Genomic DNA, 26,008 nt, shown 5'->3' with positions numbered 1-26,008 from the left:
ACGAAACTAATGAAGTGTATACACTTAGGCTGGGTAACTCATCATTTACATAGTGGCCACGGGGCCATTCCAGTTTCTTATCAATTTGTATAAATATGTGTGTTTTGCTTACGATTTTAGGAAAGCAAATTACATTAATTTTAGTGTTGTTGCTGCTGATGTATAAATAATGTTATAAACTGTTTTTCTGCTTACGGATTTACGGTGTTACGAAAGGAAACTAATACAATTACAGTGTCTGTATGGTGTATATAGGCCAGCGTGTGTGTGTAATTAATTACTATAATTAAAATATACATACAAGCTATCGAGCTACATTTAGGCGCGTGTGTGTGTGTGTGTGTGTGTGTAGGCCCCAACTATCACGATTCCTCTGGGGCCATCTTGCACTTTTAGAATCTCTCAATTTTCCCACACTCCTTCCCTTCCCATCCCTTTCCATCGTTTCGTTTACATTTTACAGCATTTAAATAAGTTATTATACAAACGTGTGTGGACCCGCGGGAACAAAAAAAAACGTTTTACTTATGTGATTTGTATTATTACTTGAATTCCTTCCAACATCATCATCATCATCATCATCATCATCACCTTCTCCCCACATGCGCTGACCCAAATCGCTGCGCGAGCAGAGGAATCAATATGCCTAGCAGACAAGTTCACTTAAAATATATAGCATACATTTCTTTTTTTTTTGCTAGGCCGAACCATTAAGTGCCAATGTGTTTTCGTATTTAATTTCCTATCGAACGTTTTTGAGTATGAGTCGCAGGAGGCTCGTAAAAATAAAAACCCATTTTAGAGTGCCTGATGGAAAGCCCGAAATTGGTCATGAAACTCATCAAATGAGTTTCTCGCTTAAGGAGTTGATTTTGTGTTTCATTTCAAGCATGGTTTTGATCACTTGATGAGAATGGAAGCCAGCTTTGGAGTGCTGTCACTTTTGTACCTAATATGCTTCACTTTTAATTCTCATTTGTTAGCGAACGATTTTCTAAAAATTACAGCTTTTAATCGAACTTCTCAAAATTTGCTAATAAAATAATTTAATTGATTTTAATCAGTTTCCGCATTTCAATCATACGATTTACGATTGCTGCTGCTGATGGTTAAAATCGGAATTTAAACGAAATTGAAATGAAAAGATTCAACTCATTAATTCTTATCATTTCTAAGGTATAAAACACAATGATCAAAACATCCATTTGCACAACAACAACTATTTGGCCATTGAATGATCCAAAATGCTGTTGTCCCCTTCTTTTGTTCCCTCTCTCTCTCTCTTTCACTTATCTTACGAGCCTCTCTGCATTCCACTTTTTGCTTAAAGATGTCTTATAATGTTGTTCTGGTTCTGTTGTTGTTGTTGTTGTTGTTGTTGCTGTTGTTGGTGCTGCCGCTGTAGAAGCTGCTGCTGCTGAGGGCTGGTGTTGTGTGTTTTTCAACACTCACTCTGTGACATATCAATCTCCTTTTTGACGCTGCGCGACAGTCGATCCAACTCGGCGGCCGCATCAGAACGGACGGCCAACTTCTCGGGCGTCATGAGGCTGTCGGTGCCATTGGTGGTGCGCGTTGTGCCTGCGGGTGTGCCGGTGCCCGGTGGCCCTGCACCGCCAGCCGGGCTGCCAGACTTTTTGTGTAGCAGTGAGTTGAAGAAATTGGCCAGAACACCCTCGCCGCCGGGCGTGGCTGGCGTCAGCTTGGGATCAATCTGCCGGAAAAAAACATAAACGAATTACAAAATTTGTTTTGGTTTTGTTTAGCTGTTAAACAACCTTCTTGGGTGAGCTCTGTCCGGTGCTGCCAGGCGTGCGTGGCACACTCTTATTGCCACCTCCAACACTGCCACCGCCCTGCGAACGCAGCGGTGATTCTCCACGATCCTGTCCAGCCTGCTTGAGTGTCTCCTGTTGGCGGGCCAGAAAGGTCTGCTCGTCCTCCGTTTGCACTTCCACCTCGCGATTGGACACCGCCTTGAGAAACAATAAAAATAATTATAATTATAATAATAAACAGCAAGCACCAATCGAAATGGTAGCAAAGGGGACAACCTACGAACCTTTCGTGTGGGCGGCGCCTTGATGACATCTGTGTAGGGACTTTCGGCCTTGATGCCATGCATATTCTCATACAAAATACTAATCTTCTTGAGGCTATCCCAACCAGCTGGACTGTAACACACAAAAAAATGAAATGAGGCAAACGTTTGTTGGTTGATTTGTATTACTCACATGAGTACCGCATCCTTTTCAACGACTAGCGCTGGCGTACGAAATGGTAGGCCATAAATTCGATGCGTTAGATATTTGTAGAGGAGATCACAGTTCTTATCTTCTTTGACGCTCGTATAGAAGAGCGAGGCGCCGGTTCGTAGGCAAAAGTTGCGTATCCATTGCTGAATAAAATCAAAATGCTCATCCCGGTACTCGTACTCCTTCTCCAATGTGGTCATGTAGTCCGTCTAGAAACATTCCAATTGTTTAAATGCAACCACAAAGCAGAGTCTGTCTCTTTTACCTTTGTGACCACAACGACTATATCGAGACCCAGATTTGTAATTAGTGCGTCCTCTGTCAGCGGCAACAGGTCATCCTCATCGATTGAGTTGTTGCGCATGGTCCGTTTGACGGGTGAGCCGGGGTCCAGGTCATCGCCGACCTCGCAATAGCTCTGCCACGTTGTGGCCAGTCGCTGGCGTGCCGTCTCCTTATCCTTAGCCTCCAGTGGCAGGCTCTCGATATGCTTTCCGAGGACTTTGATCCAATGATTGAGCTGCTCCAGCCAGCCCCATGGCTGGGTCATCGACACTGTGAGTATGACGAGTGTGTGTGCATAGTTCGTTTCGTTGAGCGCGAAGTGTAGCAGATTTGTGTGTCCTGGATCACCGTCCAGGACCCAAACACCCAAACGCGTCATGTCTGCAAAATACAAAGTAGAAAAATGAAAAAATAAACATAGAATAGATATGCTACACATACCGTCTCTGTACTCGTCTTTGACATCAATATAGGCATACTCCAGGCCGGAACCTTTTTTGGGATCCTCCACACCCTGAAGTTTGGCAATGAGAGTTGTCTTGCCGGTGGCATTATCGCCTAATACTAGTACAGATTTGTTTGATGGAAGTTTTGTGCTGCCCTGTGTTTGTACTTCATTCAATATTGCCGACCTGCAAACGAAAACCAATTAGAAATGTTTGCAAATCAATGGCTAGACGCAGCTACTTTATGCACATCAATTGTCTTGCTCTTAAAAGTGTAAAGCAAATATTTTTGTGACAGTCCCGAAACGAGAAAACTTTGAGTGGATAATGGACTCTAAAATGCATAATAATGATCAAGAATTCATACACTTTGCCACGAGCTAACAAACAATGCCAGAACTGGGCTTCCTCAGAGTGGGGCTAGCACACGAACATGGTTGGAAATACGAGCGCACAATCGTGAGTGAATTCAGGTCAGTTCCATCATTCATCAGCATTTTCCCTTATTTTTCGCAAAAGCATTCTACCATTCGCCATCAAGTTAATTGGTACCCCTCCAACCATATTCCAAATCCACATTTACTGCCTCCATTGTGCTCCATTTTTGGAGGGAGAGGGAGCCAACTGCTGGTGGCGTCAATATTTGATATGGTTTTGCCTGCCAGTTCTCAAACGTCTGCAATTCAATTAAAGCAATTAAATATTTTTCAATTGACGTGAAATACTTGTGCTTGCCGCAACTGGACTGCGCTGCCTGGACATGCAAATTGACCTCGGTCGACTGGCAGGAATATCGATTGCCAGCTCCCGCTTTTCCAGCTCTTTTCAATTGTATTTTTGGTATTTCTTCATTTGCCTATTGCTGTGTGGCACAGTGGTTGCATGTCGAAACAATTGTTCGATTTCCTGCTGCAGTTTTGAGCATTTTTGGGAGTTTCTTTGAATTAACTAGCAGCTGCCATCCATTTACCATGCCATAATTACGTTTCCACTGCTTTTACATGAAATTCTCTTGCTATTTCTATTAATTTTCCCCTTACAATTATATTTTCCATGAAAAGCTGCCACTCGCCCCACTGTTCCTCCACTGATGGCAATAGTAAACGAAACTTTTAACGTTCCAACATTTGGTGGCGGGTGGCCCGACCCGCTGGCTCGCTTCACACTTGACAGTCATGCCGACCCGAAGCTATCGCGGGGGGGGGGAGTGGGCAACGGCTTGGGCCACCGACTGGTTGGCATGGTGGCACGAAAGGGCCCAAACGAAAAATACATTTTTCCAGGCATTTATCGCCGCTGTGAGTACACTTAAGGCTGTTGGCCCTGCCAGTTGAGAGCGCGTGTGCTGTCCAGCTGCTGAGGATTGAGAATTCTCATCAAAAATATTCACTAGAAGTTGCAGGAAGCTAACAGGAGGCAGCTCCAAAATGAGTTTGCTGCTAAAGCGACGCTCCCGCAGTGAAACGCGTCCCAAAGACATTCCAGATAAGTCCAAGCAGCAAACGCAGCCACAGCAGAAGCCGAAAGACCAGGAGAGATCCACACAGATGCGTAGCAAGCCGCATGCCAGCGAGCAGAGTCTCAACAAATTGGGAATTTCCCATCAACAGCAACCACAATCCAGCAGCTATTCGATGGCGGGCGGCATGGGCAGACGCAAGACCTCTGCGGAGCTGATTAGCGAGGCGAAGCTTTTCCTTGGCGATACGGTGGCAGGTGTCGGCGGAGGTGCTGCTGGTGGTGCAGCCGCCATGCAAATGATGGCCACTGGCGGTGCACGTCTGGTCAGCACTCGACGTCCGATAACGCCTCGCGAACCCGGTCGAGTTCTGTATGGCAAAGTGGCCTTAGCCGGACGTCCACCCAGCGCCTTTTCGTAAGTGCTGCGGTTTCCTTTTAGGTTAATTATTCCACTCTTGGATTGTCCGTTGCAGCATGCGGTATCTGCAGAATGAGAAGCCAACGCCCAGACAACTTCCCGCACTCTCTGGCACGGGTCCGACTACACCCATGCCCACACGGAACGGTGCGCTGCTCGGGCAGTCCACCACAGAGACGCTGATTGAGCTGCTGAAGCAGCATAGCGGCCTAAAGGACTGCACCAATGAGACAGTGCAGCATATAAATGCGGTAAGCGGTGGGTAGGGCATCCATCTTCATGTCTTTATCCTTCATATTTGCTTGCAGATCTTGCAGGAGCTCTACACACGCGTGAGGAAACAGGAGCGCAGCTTCAAGCGTGGCTTCATTCTGGGCGGTCTCTATGGCCTGGTGGAGTGCACATCGCCGCGTGTTCTCCTGGCCGTGGCCAGAGTAGTCTTAGCTGTGAGTAATCCACCATTTTGGTCATCCGTTTTCATCTCTAAGCTGCTGCACTCCCGCCCCACAGCTTCGTGTGACGGGCAGCAATTTGACGGGCGCCTGCAAACTCATCTTCAAGGTGGCTCGGCACGAGCAGAATGATGCGCTGTTCCATGATAACGATGTCATGGAGCTGCTGATCGACGGTTTGGGCCACGCCTCGCCACTCGACGAGCCCGAGGCGTGCATCTATGCTTATGGCTGCATACGCTTCCTCACCGCCAGCTGTGCCCAGGACCGGGACGATGCTCTCAATCGCAATTGGATTGGGCTGGGCGAGGCCATAACTGCTCCCCTTTCTGCACCCGTTTCTGCTACGCTTGCTGCAGTCCCCGCGGCCGTGCTGTGTCCGCGCAAATTGACGGGACAGCAGACATTGGTGGCACGTCTCGCCCGCCACGGCGCCGTGGAGCTGATGATCCTTCACCTGCAGATGCTCAATGAGGCGGGTGCCACAAAGCGATTGAGCGGACCGCCGCTGCACACGCTCTACCAGCTGTCGGCAGCCATGCGTGCCCTGGCCGATGTATCGCAGCAGCAGCAACGGCTTCAGCTGCAGCTAAAGCTCGCCTGTCCGCATCTGATTCGTGCTGCAGAGATCTCCATGGGGGAGCTGGAGGTGCAGACCAATGTTGTGCGCACTCTGAGGTAGTCCCTGCAGTCGCTGCTAAAGCCTGCAAGATTCATCTCCATCTTCCTTTCCTTTGCAGTGTGCTCTCCGAGGACTCTGACTGCTGTGAGACGCTGCACAATTATGCCGCCCGAATTGGCCTGCTGCTGGGTCCATCCTGCTCGAGTGCGAGCACCAGCGAACGTGTCCTGGCCGTCCTCAGTCGACTGGGCTACATGCTGGGCAATATCCTGGCCAAGCACGAGTCTGCCAGAATTCAGGTGCGACAATCAGATCTACAATCAATACAAGACAACATTTAATCATGGATTCCATACACTCCTTGCCTTCTCCTGCAGTACTTTCACAACGATGTGGCCATGGAGTATCTGCTGAATGTGCTGGAGCAGTTGGGCGAACGCTCGACGAGCACCGTGGCCCTTCTGGATGCCCAGATCAAGCTGATTCGTGTGGTGGCCAACATGAGCGTGAATCCCGAGGTGGGCGCTGACCTGGGAAATATCCGGACTTTGGGTTCGGTGCTGCTTAAGCTGCTCAGCCGCACAAGCGCTTCGTTGGCCAAGAATAAGGTGAGGCTCCGTCTGTTCCTTCGGCTCCTTTGGTTATGCTCTCGTTATTTTCAGTCTGCGGAGCAGCAAGAGTTGCTGCATGCCACACTGGGTGCTCTGCACAATTTGTGCTTCTATCAGGATAAACAGCCGACAGACAGCGTTGCCGTCCCAGCACCTACTGCTGGTTCCCTGCAGAGTCTCATCGATGAACTGTCCGCGTCGCTTGCGGAGGTGCTGGCAAACTGCCAGACGGCTGCCACCAAGGTGGAGCTGACACGGGTGCTGGGAAATCTCACGCGTAACGAGGGCGCCCGACGCCGCTTCTGTGCGGCCGGCGGACTGCCACTGATGGTCCAGCAGCTGACAAGGGAGGCGGCTGGTCAAGACTACGAGCTGCGCACCTGCGCCATCGGTGTTCTGGTCAATCTGCTGGGCGATGGCGAGCAACGGGGTCCATTTCTGCAGCTGCGCGGAGCGGAACTGCTGTCGCTGTTGCTGCGTGGATCGCTGGAGCAGGAGGACTGGTTCCTGGCCAACATCGTGTGTCAGGCCTTGTGGAATCTCCTCATCGATGGCCAGTGCGCGGCCACTCTGTGTCGGAGCGGCAGCATTCTGGACGAGGTGAGCGACCTGCTGGCCGACTATCTCGACGAGGACCGCCTCAATGCAGGCGATGACGATGACGAGCAGGCCTGCGAGGATGATCACGTGCTGGATACAGAAAACGAGACATTTGACGGCGATCACGATGTCCTGTGGGAGGACTTTGCTCTGGTGGCCACCGACTTGCTGGAGCGTATTCAAAACAACTTCGATAGGCAGCAACAGCAGCAGTCGCAAACGATAGTGCGCAGCACCGATAACGATGACGACGGCGATGTATTCATCGAGGAAATGTAGGCACCGCCTGTCCCTCCCCCCTCCCGCACCAGAGGAATCTCTCTGGTATTTCTATGTGTTTGCATCTCTGATCCATCAATATATTTAATATCAACACCGAATCCGAAGCCAATAAAACATATTTAAATAAAACAAAAACCAAAACATTTTGGCTTCTCAAAAGAGGAACAACAACCCACGAACCCCGAGGTCTAAATTGTCAGCTTATAGCCCCAGGCCACCGGCCCCAGGCCACCAGGCCCCAGACCCTGTGTAAAAATCGTAAAAATTGCTCCATAAGAATTCTATGCCTCAGGCGGAACTATATACATTTTTACATATGTACGCTATCGGGGTAATATTTCAAGCAAACAAACTTTCTCAACAATGAAAAATGAATTTACATTCTCAGGAGTGTTCCATTTCTTGTGACGACCAGTGTAACCCAAAGCCCCAAAAGACGTAGTCACACACACGCACAGACACCCATACATATTTGAGCGATGACAGCATCATCGTACACACACACGCACACATAGCCCTGGCTTCAGGCCAAGTTTTGTACGAATTCCAATTGGAATCAGTATTGATAGGTAGCACGCACTAAGCTGGGCTTCACTATCTGTCTGTGTGTGTGAGAGTGTGTTTGCAAGACAGAAAAACAACAATAAATTGATAATGCGAAAAAGGTAAGCGCTGCCAGCGTTGCTGCCGCTGCCTAAGTGAATCATCCCCACATTGTTTCTCTCTTTCGCTGTTTCCCTCTCTCTGTCAACCAGCATGTCTCTCTCTCTCTATTTCGCCTTCTCTGCCATTTATTTGACGCATTTTACTTAATAATTATTGCGCTTAAATATTTGCCACTAGCAACAAATCATTGGGGAAAAAAACGTTGCCAACCCACATTTGAGGTTAACTAGAAAAAGGCAGTAGGCAGAGAGGCTAAAGAAAGAATCGAAAGAAAGAACAACTAGAGAGGGTAATGACAACATGCATAGCAATCAGCTGGTCGGCCACTCACTCACTCGAGTGCGACAGAGCGCGAGAAGGCGGGTCGGAGTGGGGTGGTGTGGTGTGGTGTGGTCTAAGGCGGTTGGCCTGGTGGGTGTGCCGGCAAAGGAACAGTTAACAGTTAGCAAACGTCAGCTAAAGAAAGTTGAAATGTTTATCAGGGGACAGAGAAGTGGTAGAGGCGCGCTCGCTCACATCGAGAGAGGGACAGACGCGAGAGAGCGGGCGGGCGGGCGAGCACAGAGCACAAAATTCACTAATTGGAGTTTATAGTTGTGCACTCACCACAGATTCTCCTTTTCCGCGGCGGCATCCTTCTTTTTTGTTGTGAATGATGATGTCAGCGCATTGCTGCCCGTTTGTGTGCCGCTTTCCAATGCCATCCTTGGTTGTTGCTATTGCTGTTACTGTTGCTGGTGCGCTCACTTCCTGGTCCGATCTCAATTCCAATTTGAATTCGAATTCCAAATGAGATGCAACTGCTGCGGAGAAATAAAACAGTTGGCAAAGAGAACACAAATGACAAGGGGTTTTCGGGCGGGGGTCGGATTGCAGATTGCAAGGTGTCACTGTGCAGCCGACGTCGCTGTCAGCGTCAACGAATGATTATGTCTATTTAAATATTTCATTTGTTTATGCACCGCTTAGGCACAGCGCTCCTTCCGTCTGCCTGTCTCTTTGCTTCTTTTCACATTTTTGTGTGTTACGACGCACAGCTGCTGCTACTTCTGCTCTGGCTGCCAACAACCAATTGCAAATTTGTGTCTGTTTCTCTTTTGGGGTAATTTTTTTTGTACGTACGCAGCGCTTCCTTGGCAGTTTCTCTGCTTGGCTTACTCTCCACAAACTCTCCCAGCTGCACTGCCACTTTTCTGTACTTGCGGGCTTTATCTTGGTTATTGTTTGGTTCAAAAAAAAATAACAAAAATATGTAAAGAACTGGGCGATAATAATTTTTCGCTATGATATATTGTACGACGAACGAGGCACAGTGTGTACACAAGTAGTAAAGCAAGTGTTGTTCGACACCCAAAAACAGGGTTGCTATAGCCTAGTGATGACAGCTGTGCGAGTATCGCAAAGATATATATTAATCTTAAACATATATTTACATATTGTGGTTACATTACACCAGGATCGTGATGCACGTTGAGTTAAATACCTAAATTTCGACTTGGCACCTTTTTTCTCATAGTGTTTTTAGTGCACCGCAGCAGTACTAGCGAAAGGTGTTTGCTATCGATAGTGTAGTAGCCACATCAATGGAAACAGAAAGGGAAAACCATCGATTACTGGACAATAATTTTAATAAATAGCGCTGCTCGCAATACTTAAAACAATAGGGAACAATGAAATACATAAGCTTATGCCTGGCTGTGATATTCCTCTTTGGATGCAGCTTCCTCTTTGGCAAAATCCATGGTGAGTCCTCTGCAAAGTTTGTGCTCCGTTTAAGTCTTTTGTCATCTGTTTTCATGTGTGTGTGTGTGTGTTGCAAGGCCTTTGTTTACGAGTGTGTGTGTGTGGTTTCTGCTGCAATTTCACTTTTTGCTTTCTACCCCTGCAGGTCTTCTGAGACGGTGCTATCAGTGCCGCTCCCGCGGTGAGCTGGGCAGCTGCAAGGATCCCTTCAATTTCAATGCCACGGATGTGGACCACGAGTCCGGCCTGTCCGCCGTGCCCTGCGCCAGCGGCTGGTGTGGCAAGGTAATCGAGGGCGGCGGCACCTACGCCATCGATGACTACGACCTTGCCATCCAGCGCATGTGCGTCCAGCGCGGACCCGACGACAACATGGACCGCTGCGCCGACACCATATACAACTACAAGAAGGTCTACATGTGCTTCTGCCAGGGCGATCTCTGCAACAAGGGGCACAGCTGGACGCAGCCCACAGGGCGACTGGTTATACTCTTCCCCCTGCTGTCAGTGCTGCTGCCATCTGTTTGTCGTCTCATCTGATGCACCAATTAGCCTTTAGCCTAGAGAAATATTCTTATTTTTGTACTACTTTATAATTAAATGAAACGAAAAAGAAACAGACTCGCATTTCATTTGGTTTTATTTTGGTGTCTTGGGGACTCATCAAACACCCCAATCAAATATAACAAAGAACTGTTTCTTTTTAACATCGAAAACAGTCCTTCGCCTGTTTCGTACAGTGTATTTTATTACGTAAATCACTTGCTCTCGCGTATGCACAGGCTTGCACATACATTTCTGCTTTAGGTATGTGTGAAACTGTAGCTTGAAATAAACTTTAGAAATATCAAATTATATGTATGTCTAATAATTATCGAAAAAAAAAAAAACACTCTCGAAAGCGGCAAGCGGCCGCCACAGACGCCGCTGTCCACTGCTATGCAACATTAAAACAAACAAAAAACTGCAAAGGCTTCGCAACGAGAGCCAGGCCAAAGGGCTACCTGGGGATCTTTCTCACTCCCTCTGGGGATCTCTATCGTTGCGGGTGGATAATTATTTGTTAGTTTTAAAAACTAGAGGGGTGTGTGTGTGTTCGTGTTAAGCATATTTGAAGACATAAGAAAGTTAAACGGTCTGGGCCCCGCCTGACTTTTTGGTAGTGTTGCTGCTGCCGCTGCTGTTGCTGCCGCTGCTGGTGTTGGAGGTGTTGGCGTTGTTGTTGCTGCTGCTGGCGGACAGCAGATTCTCACAGCAGGCTGGGCAGCGTTTCTTTTGTGTCTGCAACAGCAGCCGGTTTTTTGTGGGCTGATGGCAGTCTTTGTGAAAGGCGCCGTCACACAGCTCGCAAACTCCGTCGTCTTTGCCTACTAAGCAGATAAGAGAAAAGTTCAGGATCAGGATCTCCCTTTGGCAAGCTGCTTGGCTGGCTTCTACTCACCTACGAGACGCTTGCACTGCCGGCAATGCTGGCATTCACCGCGACACTTGCGGCACTTGGCAGCAGTAATGCCAGCGACAGCCTCCTCGCCATCAGCCATGGCAGTCTGCGCCGCCTCAACGGCGGCCGCCTTGTCCGGAGTCTTGCTCTTGCGGACATCGGCCTTCTTGGCCTGCAGTCGCTTCTCCTTGGGCGAGAGCAGGAACTCCGGTTTGTTCTTCACCTTCTTTAGGCGACCCATCGGCGTGTCCAGCGTGGCATTCACTTGCTGGCCATAGTGAAAGTCAACGCCGCTGGCATTCTGAACATTACGACGTTTGCGCTTCGAGTGGCGCTGACTGAGTTTCGTAATCACCTCGGGCGTGTACAGGCCAAAGATGCGCAGGAATGTCTCCTGGCCGTACTCGGCGGGCGTGACACGTGTCTCGCGCGGCTCGTCGCGCCACTGGGCCGCCGAGGCGGACAGACGCTGCTGCTCCTGCTGCAACTCCTGCGTGGTGGAGTCATCGGATGAAGCTGATGGCGAAACTCTAGCTCCCGTTCCCTCGGGCGGCACCTCTGGTGACGATTTGCGGAAGGTTTTGGGCAGCTTGGACGACTTTTTTGCTGCCCCAGTGCCCTGTCGCTTCGGCAGTGGTGGTGATGGCAGCGGCGGCGGTGTTGGTGGCTGCTTGTCCGGCTTCTCAGCTACGGATGATGATGTTGCAGTGTTTTGTAAAGCTTTGGCAACGTTGCTCATCTTCCCGGGCTTTCGCTTTACATCAGTCTCTATTTTCGTCAGCTCCACGTTGTCCTCGTAGCACAGGCGCGGCATTTGCTTGGTCTTCCTGGACCGCTTCAGCACCTTGCGCAAGTTGCCGCGGCTGGCCTCGATCTGCTCAAAGCAGAGCTCGGTCTGCGATGTGTCCTGAACCTCAGTCTGAGCCTGAGGAAACTCAATCGTAATGGGCGCCAACGGTGGCGGTGAGGTACTCGATATGCGCTTCTTGTGTTGCAAGCCAAATTTATCTGGCTGCTTTCTTGGTATCAATAGCGAACGCTGCGGCTTCAGCGTACTGTTGGCGATTAGAAGCGGCGGGGGCTCGCTCTCGCTCTGCTCCCCTTTTCTGAACACAGTGTCAGGCAACGAACGAAGTAAGGATGGTGGCACACTCGGTTGTGCCTGTGTTGGCTTCGCCTGATCCTCTGACGTTTCCAGCGTCTCGGCTTGCTCAGTGTCACCATTTTCCAGTTCGATTTGAATGGTCGTGTCTGTGGGACCCAGCATGAGCGCAATATTATCATCGAGATCGCTTAGATTCATGGGTGGATCCTCTCCCTCTTGCGACAGGAGAAAATGCTTGCGAATGAGCGTCTCCTCGTTGTCGCGATTAGCCACATTCTGGGGAATGATTATATAGTCTTCGTTCGCAATTAAAGGCACTAACAGCGTGGAGACGTACGCATTGGCCTCATTAATGTCGGTTCTGATTTGGATCTCCTCCAGTTTCTTGAGGAAAACGTCGACCTCTTCATCGAGGCGCAGCATTTGGTACTGGCACTCGGCATTTATCTCGTAAATCTCCTGCTCCAGTTCGTCCAAGATGCGACGCATGGCCACGGGATCCTGTTATGCAAGCAGCGAGAGAGAGAGAGCGACAGAGGCCCGAATTAAAAATCAAAAAAATTAATTTAAAGACCAGGCTAATAGACTGAGAGGCTTGGGGCAAAGTGCAGCAAAATGTCAATTTAATTTTTTGTTGTGTTTTTTTTTGACCATTTTAAAATGGTGGCCAACCCTGGTTGTGCTTCACTGCTTTGGGTGGTTCCTCCATGCATTCCACTGCTTGGCAGCACACGAATTTCTGACCAACTTACCGCATCCTCCTGCTGCGAGAACACCTCCGAAACCAGCTAAAATGAGGGGAAGCATATAAAAATTGTTTTAACATTTGATGCATCCCTCGCGCGAGCTGCCTGCCGCAGTGGCTGCCTGCTCCAACTACACCACTCACCGAATGCACCTTGACAAAGTCACGCATCGCCCGCTGGCAATAAACAATATCATTCTTGAGATCCAGTGGCGGCAGGAACCACTTCTCCATGTAGAACTGAAAGTTGGCCAGCTCCGTGGCGGTCAAGTCGCCATTTTTGTTGTCCTGGTTATCCATGACTTTTTGTTGGTGCCCGAACCGAATATCGCGAAACGACAAACGACGGACAACTGCACTGCCTGCTCTTGAATCAAATCCGATTCACTTGTGGGATTTCATGGGGGGTTTGAAGAACACTTAAACAATAACCAGATGATTGGGTTGAAGCGTGATGTGATTGTGATGGCTAAACGGCGGGGGTTGCTGGCCCGGACGGGGATGGATTCCAAAATCCCACCACTACCTCTGCCCTACCTTAGTCAAAGCAACAGCCAAAAACCTTTGTGATAGCGGATTATTAATCAAATATACCGCAGACCCTAAAAATATACCGTAAATCTACCAAATCGTAAATAATTTTCCTCCATTTTGATATTCAATTTGTTACTGCCAGCTATTTAGGACTTTTAGCACTAATCACTATAATTGTATTCGATTGATTACTCGATTTTCTGTTGTAGCCTTATTTGCTAGTAATATTAAGAAGCAAATTCAACATCGGGGATCATGGCTGTTCCAACTATTTTACGACGACCTTGCTTAGGACACACACCTTGCATTTATAAGTATTTTCTTTTCTTCCAGTATTTTTTTTAACGCGTTTTTTTTAAATTTCGAAACAAAAGTGGATAGAAGAGGTTATTCACACTGCCGCTATAGATAGATGGATAGATAGACTATTTAATTATTAAACGACGCCAAACTCATGCAACTCATGCACTCATGCAAATTTGTTTGCAACAATATATAAGATACTTTAGTTATGTGAAAAAAACAACCGCTACTTCTGAAAAATAAACATAAAAATTCTTTAAAAATGCTCAAGGAAACGCCAAATTGATATCTTCGCTCTAACTAGGCCCCTCCCGAATAAACATTATTAATTTAATGAAATTTAATATTAACGAAATACTCGAGAAGTTGCAACGCATTTCAATTTGTAAGATGGGACCGTGTAATTACCATGTAAAATATGATGGATATTTTCCCTCACCTTCTTTGACGAAAAATTTCTGTTGTACAATCCAATAATAAGCTAAGGTCGCAGAGCGTTCATTGATTAATTAAATACAACTATAGCTCTAGTGGCAAGTGTCCAAAATAGCTTTTTTTATTGCTTCAAATGTAAAAATTTATAAATATGATTTTTTGTCGGTATGTTTCCGGTATATTTTGAAAATGAAACGTATATTTCGGAACATCTTTGAGGGTGCATCGGAATATTTTGTCAACTAGTCCGCGGTCTCACTGTTGCTTGCACACACATATGAAAGTAGAGCAGAGCCAGATTCCGTAGTTATCAAATTCAAAACAAGTGAAATTTTTAAAAGTTAAGCAAAAAGAGTGAAAAAGGACCAAAAAAAAACGATGTGTAAGTAAAGTAGGACGCGTTCGAGAGACGATGTCCCCGCCCCCGCGCATGCCTCCTCTGACGCAGTGGGTTGGACTACGGACCACAAAGAACGATAAGTACAAAGAAAGCAGCAGCCAAAATAATGGTTAAGAAGAATGAAGGAAATGGTTTTTGCTGCAGTTTCTGCAACCTTTGGTTGTTGTTGTTGGACCGCTTTGTGCGGGGGTGACAACCCATGTACAAGTGTGCGGGTGTGTGTCTCTTGGCTCTGTGTGTGTGTGAGCGAGAGACAATTTTGCTGACGCCCCAGCAACAGCAGCCACAACATTGTCCAGACGAAAGTAAAATTTCACCCAATTCGTGTTTTTTTTTGTGGCTCACACTCAGCCACACGTATAATACTGGACAAACAAGTTTTGTTTTTTTGCTAACCCTTTTTTTGTTGTTTTTTTTGTTTGTTTAGATTTTTTGGGCCGGCTTTCCGCGAAAGTCTTTAAAACGGCATTTTGGCCTGTTGGCCAGCCTTCTCTTCGTCTTCTCTACATCACCCTCTCTCGCTCATAACTCCACACCCGCTATGCCTAAATGTGTGTATTGTATATGAATTAACGGGCAAATGTCTGCGAGTCCCGTTAAACTGGTTTAATTCCATCGTCCTCTCACTTCACAGAGAGAAACCCAATTCCAAAAGGGTCATAGTTGTGCTAATATACATTTTTCCAGGTTTATTTACGCTCAGTTTTCTTTACAATTTTGCTAACTCATCAAGATTTGCGTTATCAGCATCTGGGGGCCAGGCCTTGGCGACACACTCACACATCCATGCATGCATGAAGGAAACAATTAAAACAAAAGCTGGTCCGCAATATCTACAATAAATGGCAAAGCAGCAGAAATCCAAAGTGCATAACACACACACACAAAGACGCACATACACGCACGCTAAACGAGCGGGTGAGAAAGACAGGGACAGACAGAGAGACATTTGCAGTTAATGCTAATGGCAACGGCCCGGCCCGGTCCCGCAGCAGCTGTTCTCGCTTTCAATTTCTGCTTTTTGTGCAAGTTATTTTTCAGCTCATGTACCTCGGCCTTTATCCACAATCCGTGGACAACGCCCGCCCGCACTCGCAGCTGCCAATCTTGCAATAACATTGGCCAACTCTAGGGAGGGAGATGTCTTTCAAGATACCGTTATCAACGGGCACCCATTCCCATTCTCAGATTTCCATTGAGTCACAAAAGCCCGCCCCCGTCTCAAAATATGAGTTATTCCTGTTATTGTAGTTTAGTGTCATTTTTCAATGATTTTGAATTTGTTGCTTAATTTGATATTCTTTGCATGTTTCAAAATTTTTTGTTTTGTAAAAATCGCAACCGAAAATTTTCTCGTTTTTGGTTCGATCTTCGTTAACCCAGATTCGCGGTGGGCATTCAAGCGTGTGGGCAAATCCCTGCACTATTTAGCCAGCTGTCAAGAAACTCCTCTCAAGATCAAGACCAAGACTCCGACGAAGATGTGGCAGCAGGGAGAGGGCCACAGTCGCAGGCAGAGCCAGGACCCAACTCATTCAGTACGAAATATCCACTCAAAATCGGGCGAACGTTGCCATTCCAATTTAATTGCAGCTGACAAGAATAGCTCTTCAGGCGCTGGCCCCGGTGGAAATTGCAACAATAACAGCAGCGCTTCAAAGAACTCCATCCAAGGATCGGACAGCGATAGCGGCACCAGCAGTGCCATCACCACCGAACTACTCGGCGAGTGGCGGAAAAACTTCTACAGCCAACCGAAGAACTTGCTCGCCCAGAACGTGTGCTCCCGTGTGGACCCGTTCGATGCGTGCCTCTCCCGCAAGGTGCTGGAGTCCACGAACCATGTGTTCAACTTTAAGGTGGAGACGGAGGGCAAGCCGGTGACCAATCAGCGGAGCAGCGGCCGCTGCTGGCTGTTTGCGGCCCTCAACTGCATACGCCTGCCCTTCATGAAGAACTACAATCTGGATGAGTTTGAGTTCTCGCAGGCGTTCCTCTTCTACTGGGACAAGATCGAGCGCAGCAACTATTTTCTCAACAATGTTGTGAAGACGGCGCGACGCGGCGAGAGGGTGGATGGCCGTCTGGTGTCGTTCCAATTGCTGGACCCCACCTCCGATGGCGGTCAGTGGGATATGCTGGTCAATCTGATAACCAAACATGGTCTCATGCCAAAGAAATGCTTTCCCGAGAGCTTTAGCTGCGAGTCCAGCTTACGAATGAATGCCATATTGAAGAGCAAGGTATGGAAAAGCCTCTCCCCCGCTCCTCTTCCACCCATCCCTCAGTCATTTGCTAATCTTTAATTTCCATTTACATTCGTTCAGCTTCGGGAGTATACCCGCCATTTGCGTGTGCTGATGGATCAGCAGCCCACGGAGGAGGAGATCACAGCCAAGATCCAGGAGCAAATGTCGGAGATCTACAAGGTGGTGGGCATCTGCCTGGGCATACCCTCTGAGACGTTCGTCTGGGAGTATTACGACAAGAGCAAGAACTACCAATCGATTGGCCCCATCAGCTCGCTGGAGTTCTACGAGCGCTATGTGAAGCCGCACTTTAATGTGGAGGACAAGGTGTGCCTGGTGACCGATCCCCGTCCAACCAGCAAATACGATCAGGCCTACACTGTCGACTGTCTGGGCAATGTGGTCGGCGGACGTCCCGTTCTGTACAACAATCAACCTGTGGACCTGCTCCTGGCCGTTGTCACCAAATCCCTGAAGGCCGGCGAAGCTGTTTGGTTTGGCTGTGAGGTCAGCAAGCGTTTTGCCTCCAAGCAGGGCATCGAGGATATGTCAGTGTAAGTTTCACCCGAAAGTGTGGATGGGCTTGCATTCTAATTTCGTTTCTGGTTTGCCCGCAGCCATGACTTCAAGCTGGTCTTCGACATTGACATACAAACGACCTTCTCGAAGGCAGATCGTCTCATGTATGGTGAGTCGGCCATGACCCATGCCATGGTCTTCACCGCCGTCTCTGTGGATGTGAGTTCTGTTGCCCACTTTCGAAGCATGTTTAAAATAATATCCTTAAATGTGTCTCTTGTGATTTTGCAGAAGAATGGCGTGGCGCAGAAGTTGCGCGTGGAGAACTCTTGGGGCGAAGATCGTGGCGAGAAGGGGTATCTGGTGATGTGCGCCGATTGGTTTAGGGAATTTGGCTTCGAGGTGGTTGTCGACAGGAAGTATGTGCCCGAGGATGTGCTGCGCGTGTTCGATATGAAACCCATTGTGCTGCCCGCCTGGGATCCAATGGGCACGCTGGCGCAGTGAGCGCAGTGAGCAGCAGCCGGTCGTCATTATATAAATACAACCCATATAAACGTATATAAAAAGCTTTACAACATCAATGGCAGCAGCAGCCACATCGAAGCGAGGCGAGACAAGACGAGATGGTTGTTGGTGTGGCATGCAAGCAACTTAAGCATTAATTTTTATTCTTTTTCAATTTGTTCGTCCTCCCCATACCCCCTATCAAATTATGTATTCAAAATCCTCTGTTGTCTGATGATGTCAGGGCCTTACCAAAACGGAACGCAATAGTTGATTGATTTAAACACACACACACACCCACACACACACACACATGCATTCACACACATTTATATATGATATATAATTATAAACAATTACACACTTATACATCGCCCCTTTTGGGATGGCGTTCAATTTGTAATTTAAACATAATTTGCGTCTAGCCTAAGTAAAAGCAATCAACAACAAAATGCCCTGTATCGACTTTGTTTTTTTTTTGACTATTTGCCCGGCTAAAAATAATACAAACAAAACTCAAACTAAATAAGAAAATGAATGATGTAAATGCATTTTTTTACGTATATACAATTACACATTAAATAATAATAATAACAATAATATTAACAATAAAGAACTATTAAATATACATTTTAAAATGTTTGCCTAAAAACTTGGAATCGTAACTCATGCTCCTTCCTGCCTCCTGCCTCCTGTCTCCTGCCGGTAAATGGTAGTAACGCCGCGTATTGCGATTATCGTAGAATAGAGTATTTGTTTTGTGTTTAGTTTTTGCTTGGCGGATCTATTGACTTTCGGTTGCTGCTGTTGATGGCGATGGGGGCTGCTTGAGCCGCTGGTTTCGCTGCTCGTACTCGTATCGCAGGCGCAGCCAAATGCCCTGGCACATGCGCACCAGTCGCAGATCCTTCTCCCGATGGACACGCGCAAATTGATACTGCTCCCGGATCAGGTGCTTGGCCGCACGCAAATGGCCGCGCTGGATCAGCGAAATGCTGTAGTAGAGCTTGCAGCGGGCCTGTAGAAACGGATCGCCCAGCCGCAAGCCAATCTTCAGCTGCTGTAGTGAGATCTTGCCAGCCGTTTCCGCCTGTTCGCGTGTATTCAGAGAGGTTTTGATTGCCTGTACCCAGAGGTTTGTCTTTTATGCCACACTTACGCATCGCCCAAATTGCTCGCCCAGGGCTGAGAAGCCACCGCCGAGTGTGGATAGCCAGGACATTAGATTCTCCACCTCGATGTGCTCCCAGATGGTGTGGGCCAGTATGTCGGCGAACTTGTAATCGATGGTGTCCCGCTCAGGTGGCTCAAATTCCAACCAAATCAATTGCACTCCATGATGGTTCTGCAGCCGCAGTGCCAGAACCCGCTGCTGCAGAAACTCCTGCAGATAATAGTTGCCATTTATGGCATCCACCTGCAGCCTCAGGCGACGCACAGCCTTTTTTTCCTGATCCGCGGGGGTCGACCACGCCACTGCCGACGCCACCGAATCTTCGTTTGTGATGGAGGCCGCGTCCAGGGCCAGGGGTGGGCGTTGGTAGTAGTGACGCCGTTTCCAGTAGTCGCAGACGCAGAGAGTTAATGTTCCAGACATTATGTTTTTTGTTGTCAAGGATTGATTGGGTCTAATCAGGATACGTTCAGCAACAGGCTGTTATGATGAACCTTTGACGCCAAAAAATACCGCTTAACCCTCACAAATATACCGCAATATACCAACAAAACTCCGAAAAATACTGAACTTTTTAACCGAAATACCGTACTGGCATTTTTAAATCGATATCGATAATCACACTAAAATAACATTCAAAAATAACTTTGTGTGTAAAAAGCTGTCAGTTTTTCAAATTTCAAAACCAGTGCCAGGTGTAGCATCGAGTTTAATAGGAAATTCATTCCGATTCATTGTAAAAACATTTACGAGAAGAACAAATTGAAACGCGTTTGAATATGAACGAAGTCCGCGCCAAATACCAAGATCTCCTCTTGTGGATGGCCCTAACGAGCCTGTACTACATTGTGTACCAAGTTCGGTATATCAGAGTGGACAAACGTGTCCTGGTCCATGCAGTGGACATGGTCTTTATCCTATGCTTTATGCCCGACAAGCTGGACTTTACGGTTCCCTACTGCCTGCTGCTGCTGATGATGTCGCACTGGATGCACTATTTCGCGCGGAAGCACGTGAAGCCCCTAGATAAGAAGTATTTGCCCAAGGTGCTCGCTGTGCTGCTGGGCTTGGATGCGTTGCTGATGTTCTGCTATTACAACTTTCTGGGCGATGGCAGCCTCCAGGATCGCTTGATGCAGGAGCAAGCTTTTCTAACGCTCCATGCCCTGCACACCCTGCGACTTTGGCACACATCAAAGGCCCGTCAAGAGCCGTGCGAACTCTACAATCACTCGCTTCCGCAAACCATCAGCTTCTTCGATAAATTGGAATTCTTCGGCGCCACGTACATCTGCCTGTGGCACTGGCCGGCTGTGGGCATGGGCAACCTGCTGTATAGCCTGAAGATCTGCTTTGTGGCCATAAATCGGGCTCTCTACGTCTCGAAGTTGGAGGGCCATGAGAGAGCCGTGTGCGCCATCTGCCGTAAGCACATGGATCCCACTCATCATTGCGGCTGGGCTCGGCAGTCCAGCGGGCACTACTACCAGTCGTGCTGTGCCATGGCCTCGTTCCTTTTCCGGCTTATGCCTACCAATTTGAAGAGATCCTCCTAAGAACCTGCTCGATGCGATTTATGCACTCATGTATGCACCTATGCTAAATGTATATCCACCAAACGGCTTTGAATCAACTCCCTCCCTGTCCACAGATCGCATTTCAAAAGCAGGGCCCGAGAGAATTTAAATTACCTGAAATTATTTGATGTGCGTCCCTCTTCCGAAAGCATTTAACATTTATTAAGTTTGGTTTTTAGTTGCATAAAACATGAGAATCACACTACAAATCCAATATCAAGCTTACCAATCGCCGATTGTTCCACTCCACATTCCACAATCCACAATCCACATTCCACAAGTCTGCGGCTGGCAGTCGGCAGTCGTTGGATATCTTTATGAAAATCTACAAAAATACAGGTAAGCAAACCGAGGTTGTTTTCAGCACATAATTGTTACAAATTATAATTGTAATCAACAAATAATATTATTGCATTCTATTTTAGCTCACTGCTCTCCCAAAATGTTAGTTTTGCAGCAAGTCTGACGGCCACACAGCTCTACTTTTTCCCATGGAGGCACGAACAACTTCCATTGATCAACCAAAGTTCTCGATTGGATTGGAATTATTTCTACGCTGTTGCAGGACTGTTATTCGAATTGATCATTAAATAAATCAGACACACATACACACACACACACACACACACAAACACACACAAACACACACACACACACACACACAACCTGCAATCAATGTTTTGTTTTTTTTAAAGGTGCGGCCATTGTATTACGAGTGCCATCTGGAAATGACTCAATTTCCCCTTGGAGCAATTGCATCTTCTGTGGACCGAGCCGGTCCAGGCATCAACATGGCCATTATCATTATCAAACAAATGTTGCTGCCGCTCTCCCTCTCCCTCTCCCTCTCGCTCTCTTCCAATTTCTCTTTGCCAACAAATCTGTTAACAGTTGGCAATAATTGTGCAGCAGTGGCAACATTGTCCCCATCTGCCCCGCCCCCGCCCCCGTCCCCATCACTGTACCCACCAACGGCAAGCATTATAATTTCTGTGGCTGCTTTGTCATTCCTTTTCCATCCCTGCCCTGGTAGCAGCAGCCTCCTCAGCATAATGTTTGGCTGCTATTTTTGGCATTTGCCTTTTATTGTGGCTGCCAGTGTTGTCATCGATAGCATTAATTTCGGTAAGTGCGCCCGGCTATGCGATGGAGAGCCAGAAGGGAGCCAGCCAGCGAGCCTCCTGCCACTGCCACTGCCACTGCTGCACATTTCAACACGATTTTTATGGCACGACATATCCGATCCGAGGCGAAACATTCTGAATTTTCTGAATTATGCGCTCAATTTCCGTTGAATCGACAGGCAAGAGATTCCCCGATCCCCCGATCCTACGATCCCCCCTGTCTGGAATTCTCCGCTCCGCTGCAATTGTGTAATATTAATTGCACATTTTGCACTGACAAAAAGAATGTGCCTTATTTAAATGCAATTTTTATTTCATAATTTTCATGGCTCATAAAATGGTAGCAACAATGTTGGGTGTCCAGCCCACTGGTGTACATATGCCTGCCCACGGGCAGTCCCATCCTTCTCGATCCCGAGCAAGCACGTGCGCCATCTGTGCAGCGTTGAAGTGGAGAGTGACACGGGCAGAGAGTGGGAAGGAGAGAGTGTCAGGGACGGAGGAGAGATTTGTTTGTGGGCGTGTCAGCAATATGTCAAATATGCCCCTCGACACAGTCGAGTCGCGCATGCGTTTCCCCACACAAAGGGTTTCCCGTTGCCGTTCGTCATTCCTTTTCCTTTCCTTTCCTTTCCTTTCCTCTTTGTCTTTTCATTTTTTATTTTGGGGTTGGTCAGGCCGCCGTACGCCACTTGAGTCTCGTGTTGGCGTCTCTGAGGGAACGATACATATCCAGGCATAAATAACAGTAAAAAACACAAGACCAGGAAACAGGCAAGGTAGTCGACTAGCTGATGCCCTAAAGTACGGCATGCTCTAAGGTTCTGTGGTGATCGAAGTAGAGCGAAGGAGGAATATGTTGTATGCATTTGTGTAGTTTATGTTTTTAAGTTTTACCCTAAACAGTGCGTTACGCTGCTGGCTCTAACGCATAAACAAAGACTCAAGTGTCGGGTTGGAACAACAAACGGCATAAACACGGTTTCACTTTCAAAGCGATTGGCCACGGATGCGCTTCAGCCACTGGAACCTCTGCACCAAACACTCGGAAGATGATAAGAATAACAGTTTCTTTTTGCACTTGAAACACAGAGAGAGAGAGATAGAGACGGCGGCTAGAGAGAGAGATACAGAGAGAGAGAGAGAGAGAGACACGGACATGGGCCTTCAAGCCATTTGACACCATGCAAGATGCGAGATCGAAACACCAGAGATCGACAGGGCGACAGGGCGCACACCTACAACAACAAATAGGATCGAATCGAATGGAATGGATGGGATGTGAAGTGGACCTACCACATCGTATGGGATGACAATAAATATTCGAAAATATTCATTTTACAGTGGCATCCAAATCATCTTTCCATTCCAATCTCAAGTGGCTCCGACACACCAATTGATTATCACCATATAATGACAGGGCGGTGGTACGGTGGTGCCTTGCCTGCCGCAGCACTGCTGTATATAAGTTGGAGCCATCTACTGTCGGACTTCAGCTAGATGATAGAAACACGGCAAGTGCCCGAAGATATGTACGTCACACGAGTATGCCGCGATTGTGAGACTTATCAGCAAACGAAAGTGTTTATGGCGATAAAATTAAACGATGATTCCCACTCCATGTCGATGTTGAACCCTCCCAAATTTTCGTGGAATTCCATGGGGCTCGTTCGAGTTCTTACAATGAATGTAATTTGTTGGAACTTGGACCGGACACAACCTGCTCACCGGCACCTGACACATTCATTTCGTCATTCATTTCAGCTTGTGCAGCAATCTTCGACTCTGAATCACTCACTCACAGCCCAGTGAAGTTATTCGTTGTGGGGTTAGTCAGTTGCGTTAGTAATATCCGTTTCCCCCCGTTAGCAAGATTTATTTGATCAGCAAACAGATTCATAGATTGCCAATACCTTTCCCACCACTCCCACTTCCGGGAATATTCCTTCAGATCTACAAAAAAAAAAAGCGTGGATAAAGAGCTCTGTTATGGATGCAAACATTCAAATACAATTAATTCCATTATTTTAGAGCAGGGCTCGGCAACCATACAATTAACGAGCCGTTTTGCGTTCGTGTGTGAAGACGCACACAAAACGGAACATTGCTATTGGCACGAATTACTGTAAAACGCGTGTACGTGAGCGGCAGCGCAGCAGCAGCAGCGCCTATTTCTTATGCACCTAACGGCCCCCAAGGGCACGAATTTTAGGAATGCAATTTTCGGTCATTAAGGGCCGAGCAAAAATGCCTAACTGAAAGTACAGTTTATAGTAATTCCCGCAAAAGTTCGATCCACACTTAATTAATCTTCAATTAAATATTTCGGAAGTTAGCTGCCATTGTTCCTGGCTTTAACTTGAAAATATCATTTGGATTCCTAATTTCTTTCCCACTTGCTTGGTTGCAATTACCCCGACTAAATGCCCCTCTTGACCGAACTCTGCCTGCTCGATCCGTCTGCCCCTGGCCCGAGCACACCCTTCCTTCAATCAGTCGGCGACACATCTGTTTGTTCTTGATCGTTGTTTTTGTAGAAATTGAATGCAAGTGTTGAGCAATTTATGTTCTACTTGGTGGCTGCTCTAAGGCGAATTGCATGCCAATTTGTTCTTATTTATGAGAGGACCATAGTCAGAGGCAGGCGGCAGGAGGGACTACAAAAATATGTCTATACGAATATGTAGCGTTATTAAATGTTAGACATATAAATAAATATGAATCTCTTTGATGCTGCTGCTGCGGGCAGAGGAGTAGAATGAATTTTCTACAAGCAAATAGATGCTCTTAGTCCCTCCCGGGTGTCTACTTGTTTGTAGATCTTTGGTCAAAGTTCAATATGCCAAATAATCAATCTCCCTGCCCCGATCCCTCTCCTCTGCGCGTGTCACAATTCCCCCCTGTGACTAATGATTGTCGGACTTTTGATGGCTTGTCACAACGTTTTTGAGAAGAATCATTTCGCTTTACTTCTGATTTCTGTTGCTCGGAGCATGAGCCGGAGCCGGAGCGTGTGAAATTGAGATTGAAGTGACGTGTCTCCTCTCGTCTACATAGTTCCGTGTTGAGGTGGAGGAGCCAGTGGTGGAGGAGGTGCTGCTGCTTAAACGTCACCCAAAAGCGACGTTACTAATGATAACGAGACCATGTGTCGCATGCCTCACTGATCGTTCCATCCGATTACTCCTCCGATGTACACAGAGCCCAGTGTGGGGCAAGTATATACGTTTGGCGAGTAATTTTTCATCCAAACTGTAGTTCCATTCAGCATTACATCGGTAAATGTATAAATTCAAACAGGTCCCCTGTAAAGTTTGTAAAAGTATTTTGTATCTTTGCATTTATTTGCCACGCCCAACTTTCTTTTGGATTTATTCTGTATTGGATATCTTCTTGTAAATTCATAAATTCCCTGTGGGAGAACAAAATAGATGAAAGATGATGCGCAGCAGATGATTTCCGAATGAAATGCGAATAAATATGCTGAAAATGACTGGCACAGATGAAAGGTAATTTCAGCTAAGAGCATACAACCCGCTTAATTGTTAACAGTTGGTTAATAATTCAAAAAGTCATTAGGGCATGCTTGGTTGAAGCAGTGCGCCGGTAATGCAGTTGCTGTCAACCTGTTAATACTTACTTCGCAGCCTGAAGTGTCGACCCATCACCCTGGGCCACACTTTGAGTTGACTTTGGCTGGACTATTGCAGATTTTGGCTAGCAGAAAAAAACGTAACTATCATTATGTGATCTAGTTCGGGTATAGGGATAGGTAAACAGTTCATTAGCTGACATACTTGGACCCAACAGCAACAGTTTACATAAAAAATGAAATGATTTAAAAGAAAAAGCTGAAAAATCAACTTAATTTGATGGCCAAATGGATTTTAAATGGAACATTTGTACATGAATATGTAAATATGTATGTAAGTATGTACATATGTATAATGATTGTTTGCCCCAAAGATCCGCCTCGTCAATCAGCGGGCCAGCCAGGGAGGAAAACTTATCAGGATGGGTAAATGCATTTCGAAGGGTCGACGTACCCCGCAAC

At 47.2% G+C, this 26,008-nt stretch overlaps 6 protein-coding genes and 1 long non-coding RNA gene across 11 annotated transcripts in view; 4 read left to right on the top strand and 3 right to left on the bottom strand.

Moving 5' to 3' along the window:
- LOC117588650 overlaps positions 1-26,008 on the top strand; it is a 47,894-nt gene that overhangs the window by 20,048 nt on the left and 1,838 nt on the right. The window contains exons 2-3 of the long non-coding RNA XR_004574153.1: positions 10,922-11,062; positions 23,375-23,381. This is a non-coding gene — a long non-coding RNA (uncharacterized LOC117588650). The remainder of the gene's footprint in view (positions 1-10,921; positions 11,063-23,374; positions 23,382-26,008) is intronic.
- Positions 157-9,407, bottom strand: LOC117588642 (cytoplasmic dynein 1 light intermediate chain 1). 3 transcript variants are annotated; one of them, XM_034280071.1, is made up of 8 exons: positions 9,221-9,407; positions 8,705-8,901; positions 2,982-3,172; positions 2,521-2,921; positions 2,235-2,464; positions 2,063-2,174; positions 1,779-1,976; positions 157-1,714 (listed from the first exon to the last, which is right to left on the bottom strand). In XM_034280071.1, the coding sequence occupies exons 2-8, from the start codon at positions 8,800-8,802 to the stop codon at positions 1,442-1,444; spliced, it is 1,503 nt and encodes a 500-aa protein (XP_034135962.1). In that variant the 5' UTR covers positions 8,803-8,901; positions 9,221-9,407; the 3' UTR covers positions 157-1,441. The 3 variants fall into 3 exon arrangements, with proteins under 3 accessions (XP_034135962.1, XP_034135964.1, XP_034135965.1); XM_034280073.1 differs by having other exon boundaries at positions 8,705-8,898; XM_034280074.1 differs by lacking the exon at positions 9,221-9,407 and adding an exon at positions 9,112-9,126.
- On the top strand, positions 4,193-7,552 carry LOC117588637 (armadillo repeat-containing protein 2). The gene is made up of 7 exons (XM_034280065.1): positions 4,193-4,862; positions 4,921-5,116; positions 5,174-5,311; positions 5,376-5,995; positions 6,058-6,238; positions 6,317-6,547; positions 6,602-7,552. The coding sequence occupies exons 1-7, from the start codon at positions 4,414-4,416 to the stop codon at positions 7,427-7,429; spliced, it is 2,643 nt and encodes an 880-aa protein (XP_034135956.1). The 5' UTR covers positions 4,193-4,413; the 3' UTR covers positions 7,430-7,552.
- On the top strand, positions 9,668-10,462 carry LOC117588647. The gene is made up of 2 exons (XM_034280080.1): positions 9,668-9,841; positions 9,987-10,462. Exons 1-2 carry the CDS (start codon positions 9,769-9,771, stop codon positions 10,379-10,381), a joined length of 468 nt encoding a protein of 155 aa, XP_034135971.1. The 5' UTR covers positions 9,668-9,768; the 3' UTR covers positions 10,382-10,462.
- On the bottom strand, positions 10,538-13,693 carry LOC117588639. 2 transcript variants are annotated; one of them, XM_034280067.1, is made up of 4 exons: positions 13,277-13,693; positions 13,140-13,175; positions 11,283-12,888; positions 10,538-11,211 (listed from the first exon to the last, which is right to left on the bottom strand). In XM_034280067.1, the coding sequence occupies exons 1-4, from the start codon at positions 13,430-13,432 to the stop codon at positions 10,970-10,972; spliced, it is 2,040 nt and encodes a 679-aa protein (XP_034135958.1). In that variant the 5' UTR covers positions 13,433-13,693; the 3' UTR covers positions 10,538-10,969. The 2 variants fall into 2 exon arrangements, with proteins under 2 accessions (XP_034135958.1, XP_034135959.1); XM_034280068.1 differs by having other exon boundaries at positions 10,538-11,208.
- LOC117588641 (bleomycin hydrolase) lies at positions 14,642-18,531 on the top strand. 2 transcript variants are annotated; one of them, XM_034280070.1, is made up of 5 exons: positions 14,642-14,786; positions 16,398-17,047; positions 17,132-17,607; positions 17,671-17,791; positions 17,864-18,531. In XM_034280070.1, exons 1-5 carry the CDS (start codon positions 14,783-14,785, stop codon positions 18,077-18,079), a joined length of 1,467 nt encoding a protein of 488 aa, XP_034135961.1. In that variant the 5' UTR covers positions 14,642-14,782; the 3' UTR covers positions 18,080-18,531. The 2 variants fall into 2 exon arrangements, with proteins under 2 accessions (XP_034135961.1, XP_034135960.1); XM_034280069.1 differs by having other exon boundaries at positions 14,658-14,786; positions 16,188-17,047.
- On the bottom strand, positions 18,819-19,756 carry LOC117588645 (uncharacterized protein F58A4.6). The gene is made up of 2 exons (XM_034280078.1): positions 19,239-19,756; positions 18,819-19,169 (listed from the first exon to the last, which is right to left on the bottom strand). The coding sequence occupies exons 1-2, from the start codon at positions 19,674-19,676 to the stop codon at positions 18,864-18,866; spliced, it is 744 nt and encodes a 247-aa protein (XP_034135969.1). The 5' UTR covers positions 19,677-19,756; the 3' UTR covers positions 18,819-18,863.

Source organism: Drosophila guanche, unplaced genomic scaffold (assembly GCF_900245975.1).
Source record: "Drosophila guanche unplaced genomic scaffold, DGUA_6, whole genome shotgun sequence".
Lineage (NCBI taxonomy): Eukaryota > Metazoa > Arthropoda > Insecta > Diptera > Drosophilidae > Drosophila > Drosophila guanche.
The sequence above is the reverse complement of the archived record's forward strand: the minus strand, read 5'-3'. Positions and strand labels throughout refer to the sequence as shown.

Bases quoted from the DNA above. Each gene is read 5' to 3' on its own strand.
- LOC117588637 (XM_034280065.1), top strand. From the start codon at position 4,414: ATGAGTTTGCTGCTAAAGCGACGCTCCCGCAGTGAAACGCGTCCCAAA. The intron at 4,863-4,920 runs GTAAGTGCTGCG...TGTCCGTTGCAG, and splicing joins CGTCCACCCAGCGCCTTTTC to CATGCGGTATCTGCAGAATG. The intron at 6,239-6,316 runs GTGCGACAATCA...CTTCTCCTGCAG, and splicing joins ACGAGTCTGCCAGAATTCAG to TACTTTCACAACGATGTGGC.
- LOC117588642 (XM_034280071.1), bottom strand. From the start codon at position 8,802: ATGGCATTGGAAAGCGGCACACAAACGGGCAGCAATGCGCTGACATCA. The intron at 2,922-2,981 runs GTATGTGTAGCA...TGTATTTTGCAG, and splicing joins CAAAGACGAGTACAGAGACG to ACATGACGCGTTTGGGTGTT. The intron at 2,175-2,234 runs GTGAGTAATACA...TGTGTGTTACAG, and splicing joins GAAAAGGATGCGGTACTCAT to TCCAGCTGGTTGGGATAGCC.
- LOC117588647 (XM_034280080.1), top strand. From the start codon at position 9,769: ATGAAATACATAAGCTTATGCCTGGCTGTGATATTCCTCTTTGGATGC. The intron at 9,842-9,986 runs GTGAGTCCTCTG...CTACCCCTGCAG, and splicing joins CCTCTTTGGCAAAATCCATG to GTCTTCTGAGACGGTGCTAT.
- LOC117588639 (XM_034280067.1), bottom strand. From the start codon at position 13,432: ATGGATAACCAGGACAACAAAAATGGCGACTTGACCGCCACGGAGCTG. The intron at 12,889-13,139 runs GTAAGTTGGTCA...CTTGCATAACAG, and splicing joins TCTCGCAGCAGGAGGATGCG to GATCCCGTGGCCATGCGTCG. The intron at 11,212-11,282 runs GTGAGTAGAAGC...TTATCTGCTTAG, and splicing joins GCAGTGCAAGCGTCTCGTAG to TAGGCAAAGACGACGGAGTT.
- LOC117588641 (XM_034280069.1), top strand. The intron at 17,048-17,131 runs GTATGGAAAAGC...ACATTCGTTCAG, and splicing joins ATGCCATATTGAAGAGCAAG to CTTCGGGAGTATACCCGCCA. The intron at 17,608-17,670 runs GTAAGTTTCACC...GTTTGCCCGCAG, and splicing joins GGCATCGAGGATATGTCAGT to CCATGACTTCAAGCTGGTCT.
- LOC117588645 (XM_034280078.1), bottom strand. From the start codon at position 19,676: ATGTCTGGAACATTAACTCTCTGCGTCTGCGACTACTGGAAACGGCGT. The intron at 19,170-19,238 runs GTAAGTGTGGCA...ACACGCGAACAG, and splicing joins GCGAGCAATTTGGGCGATGC to GCGGAAACGGCTGGCAAGAT.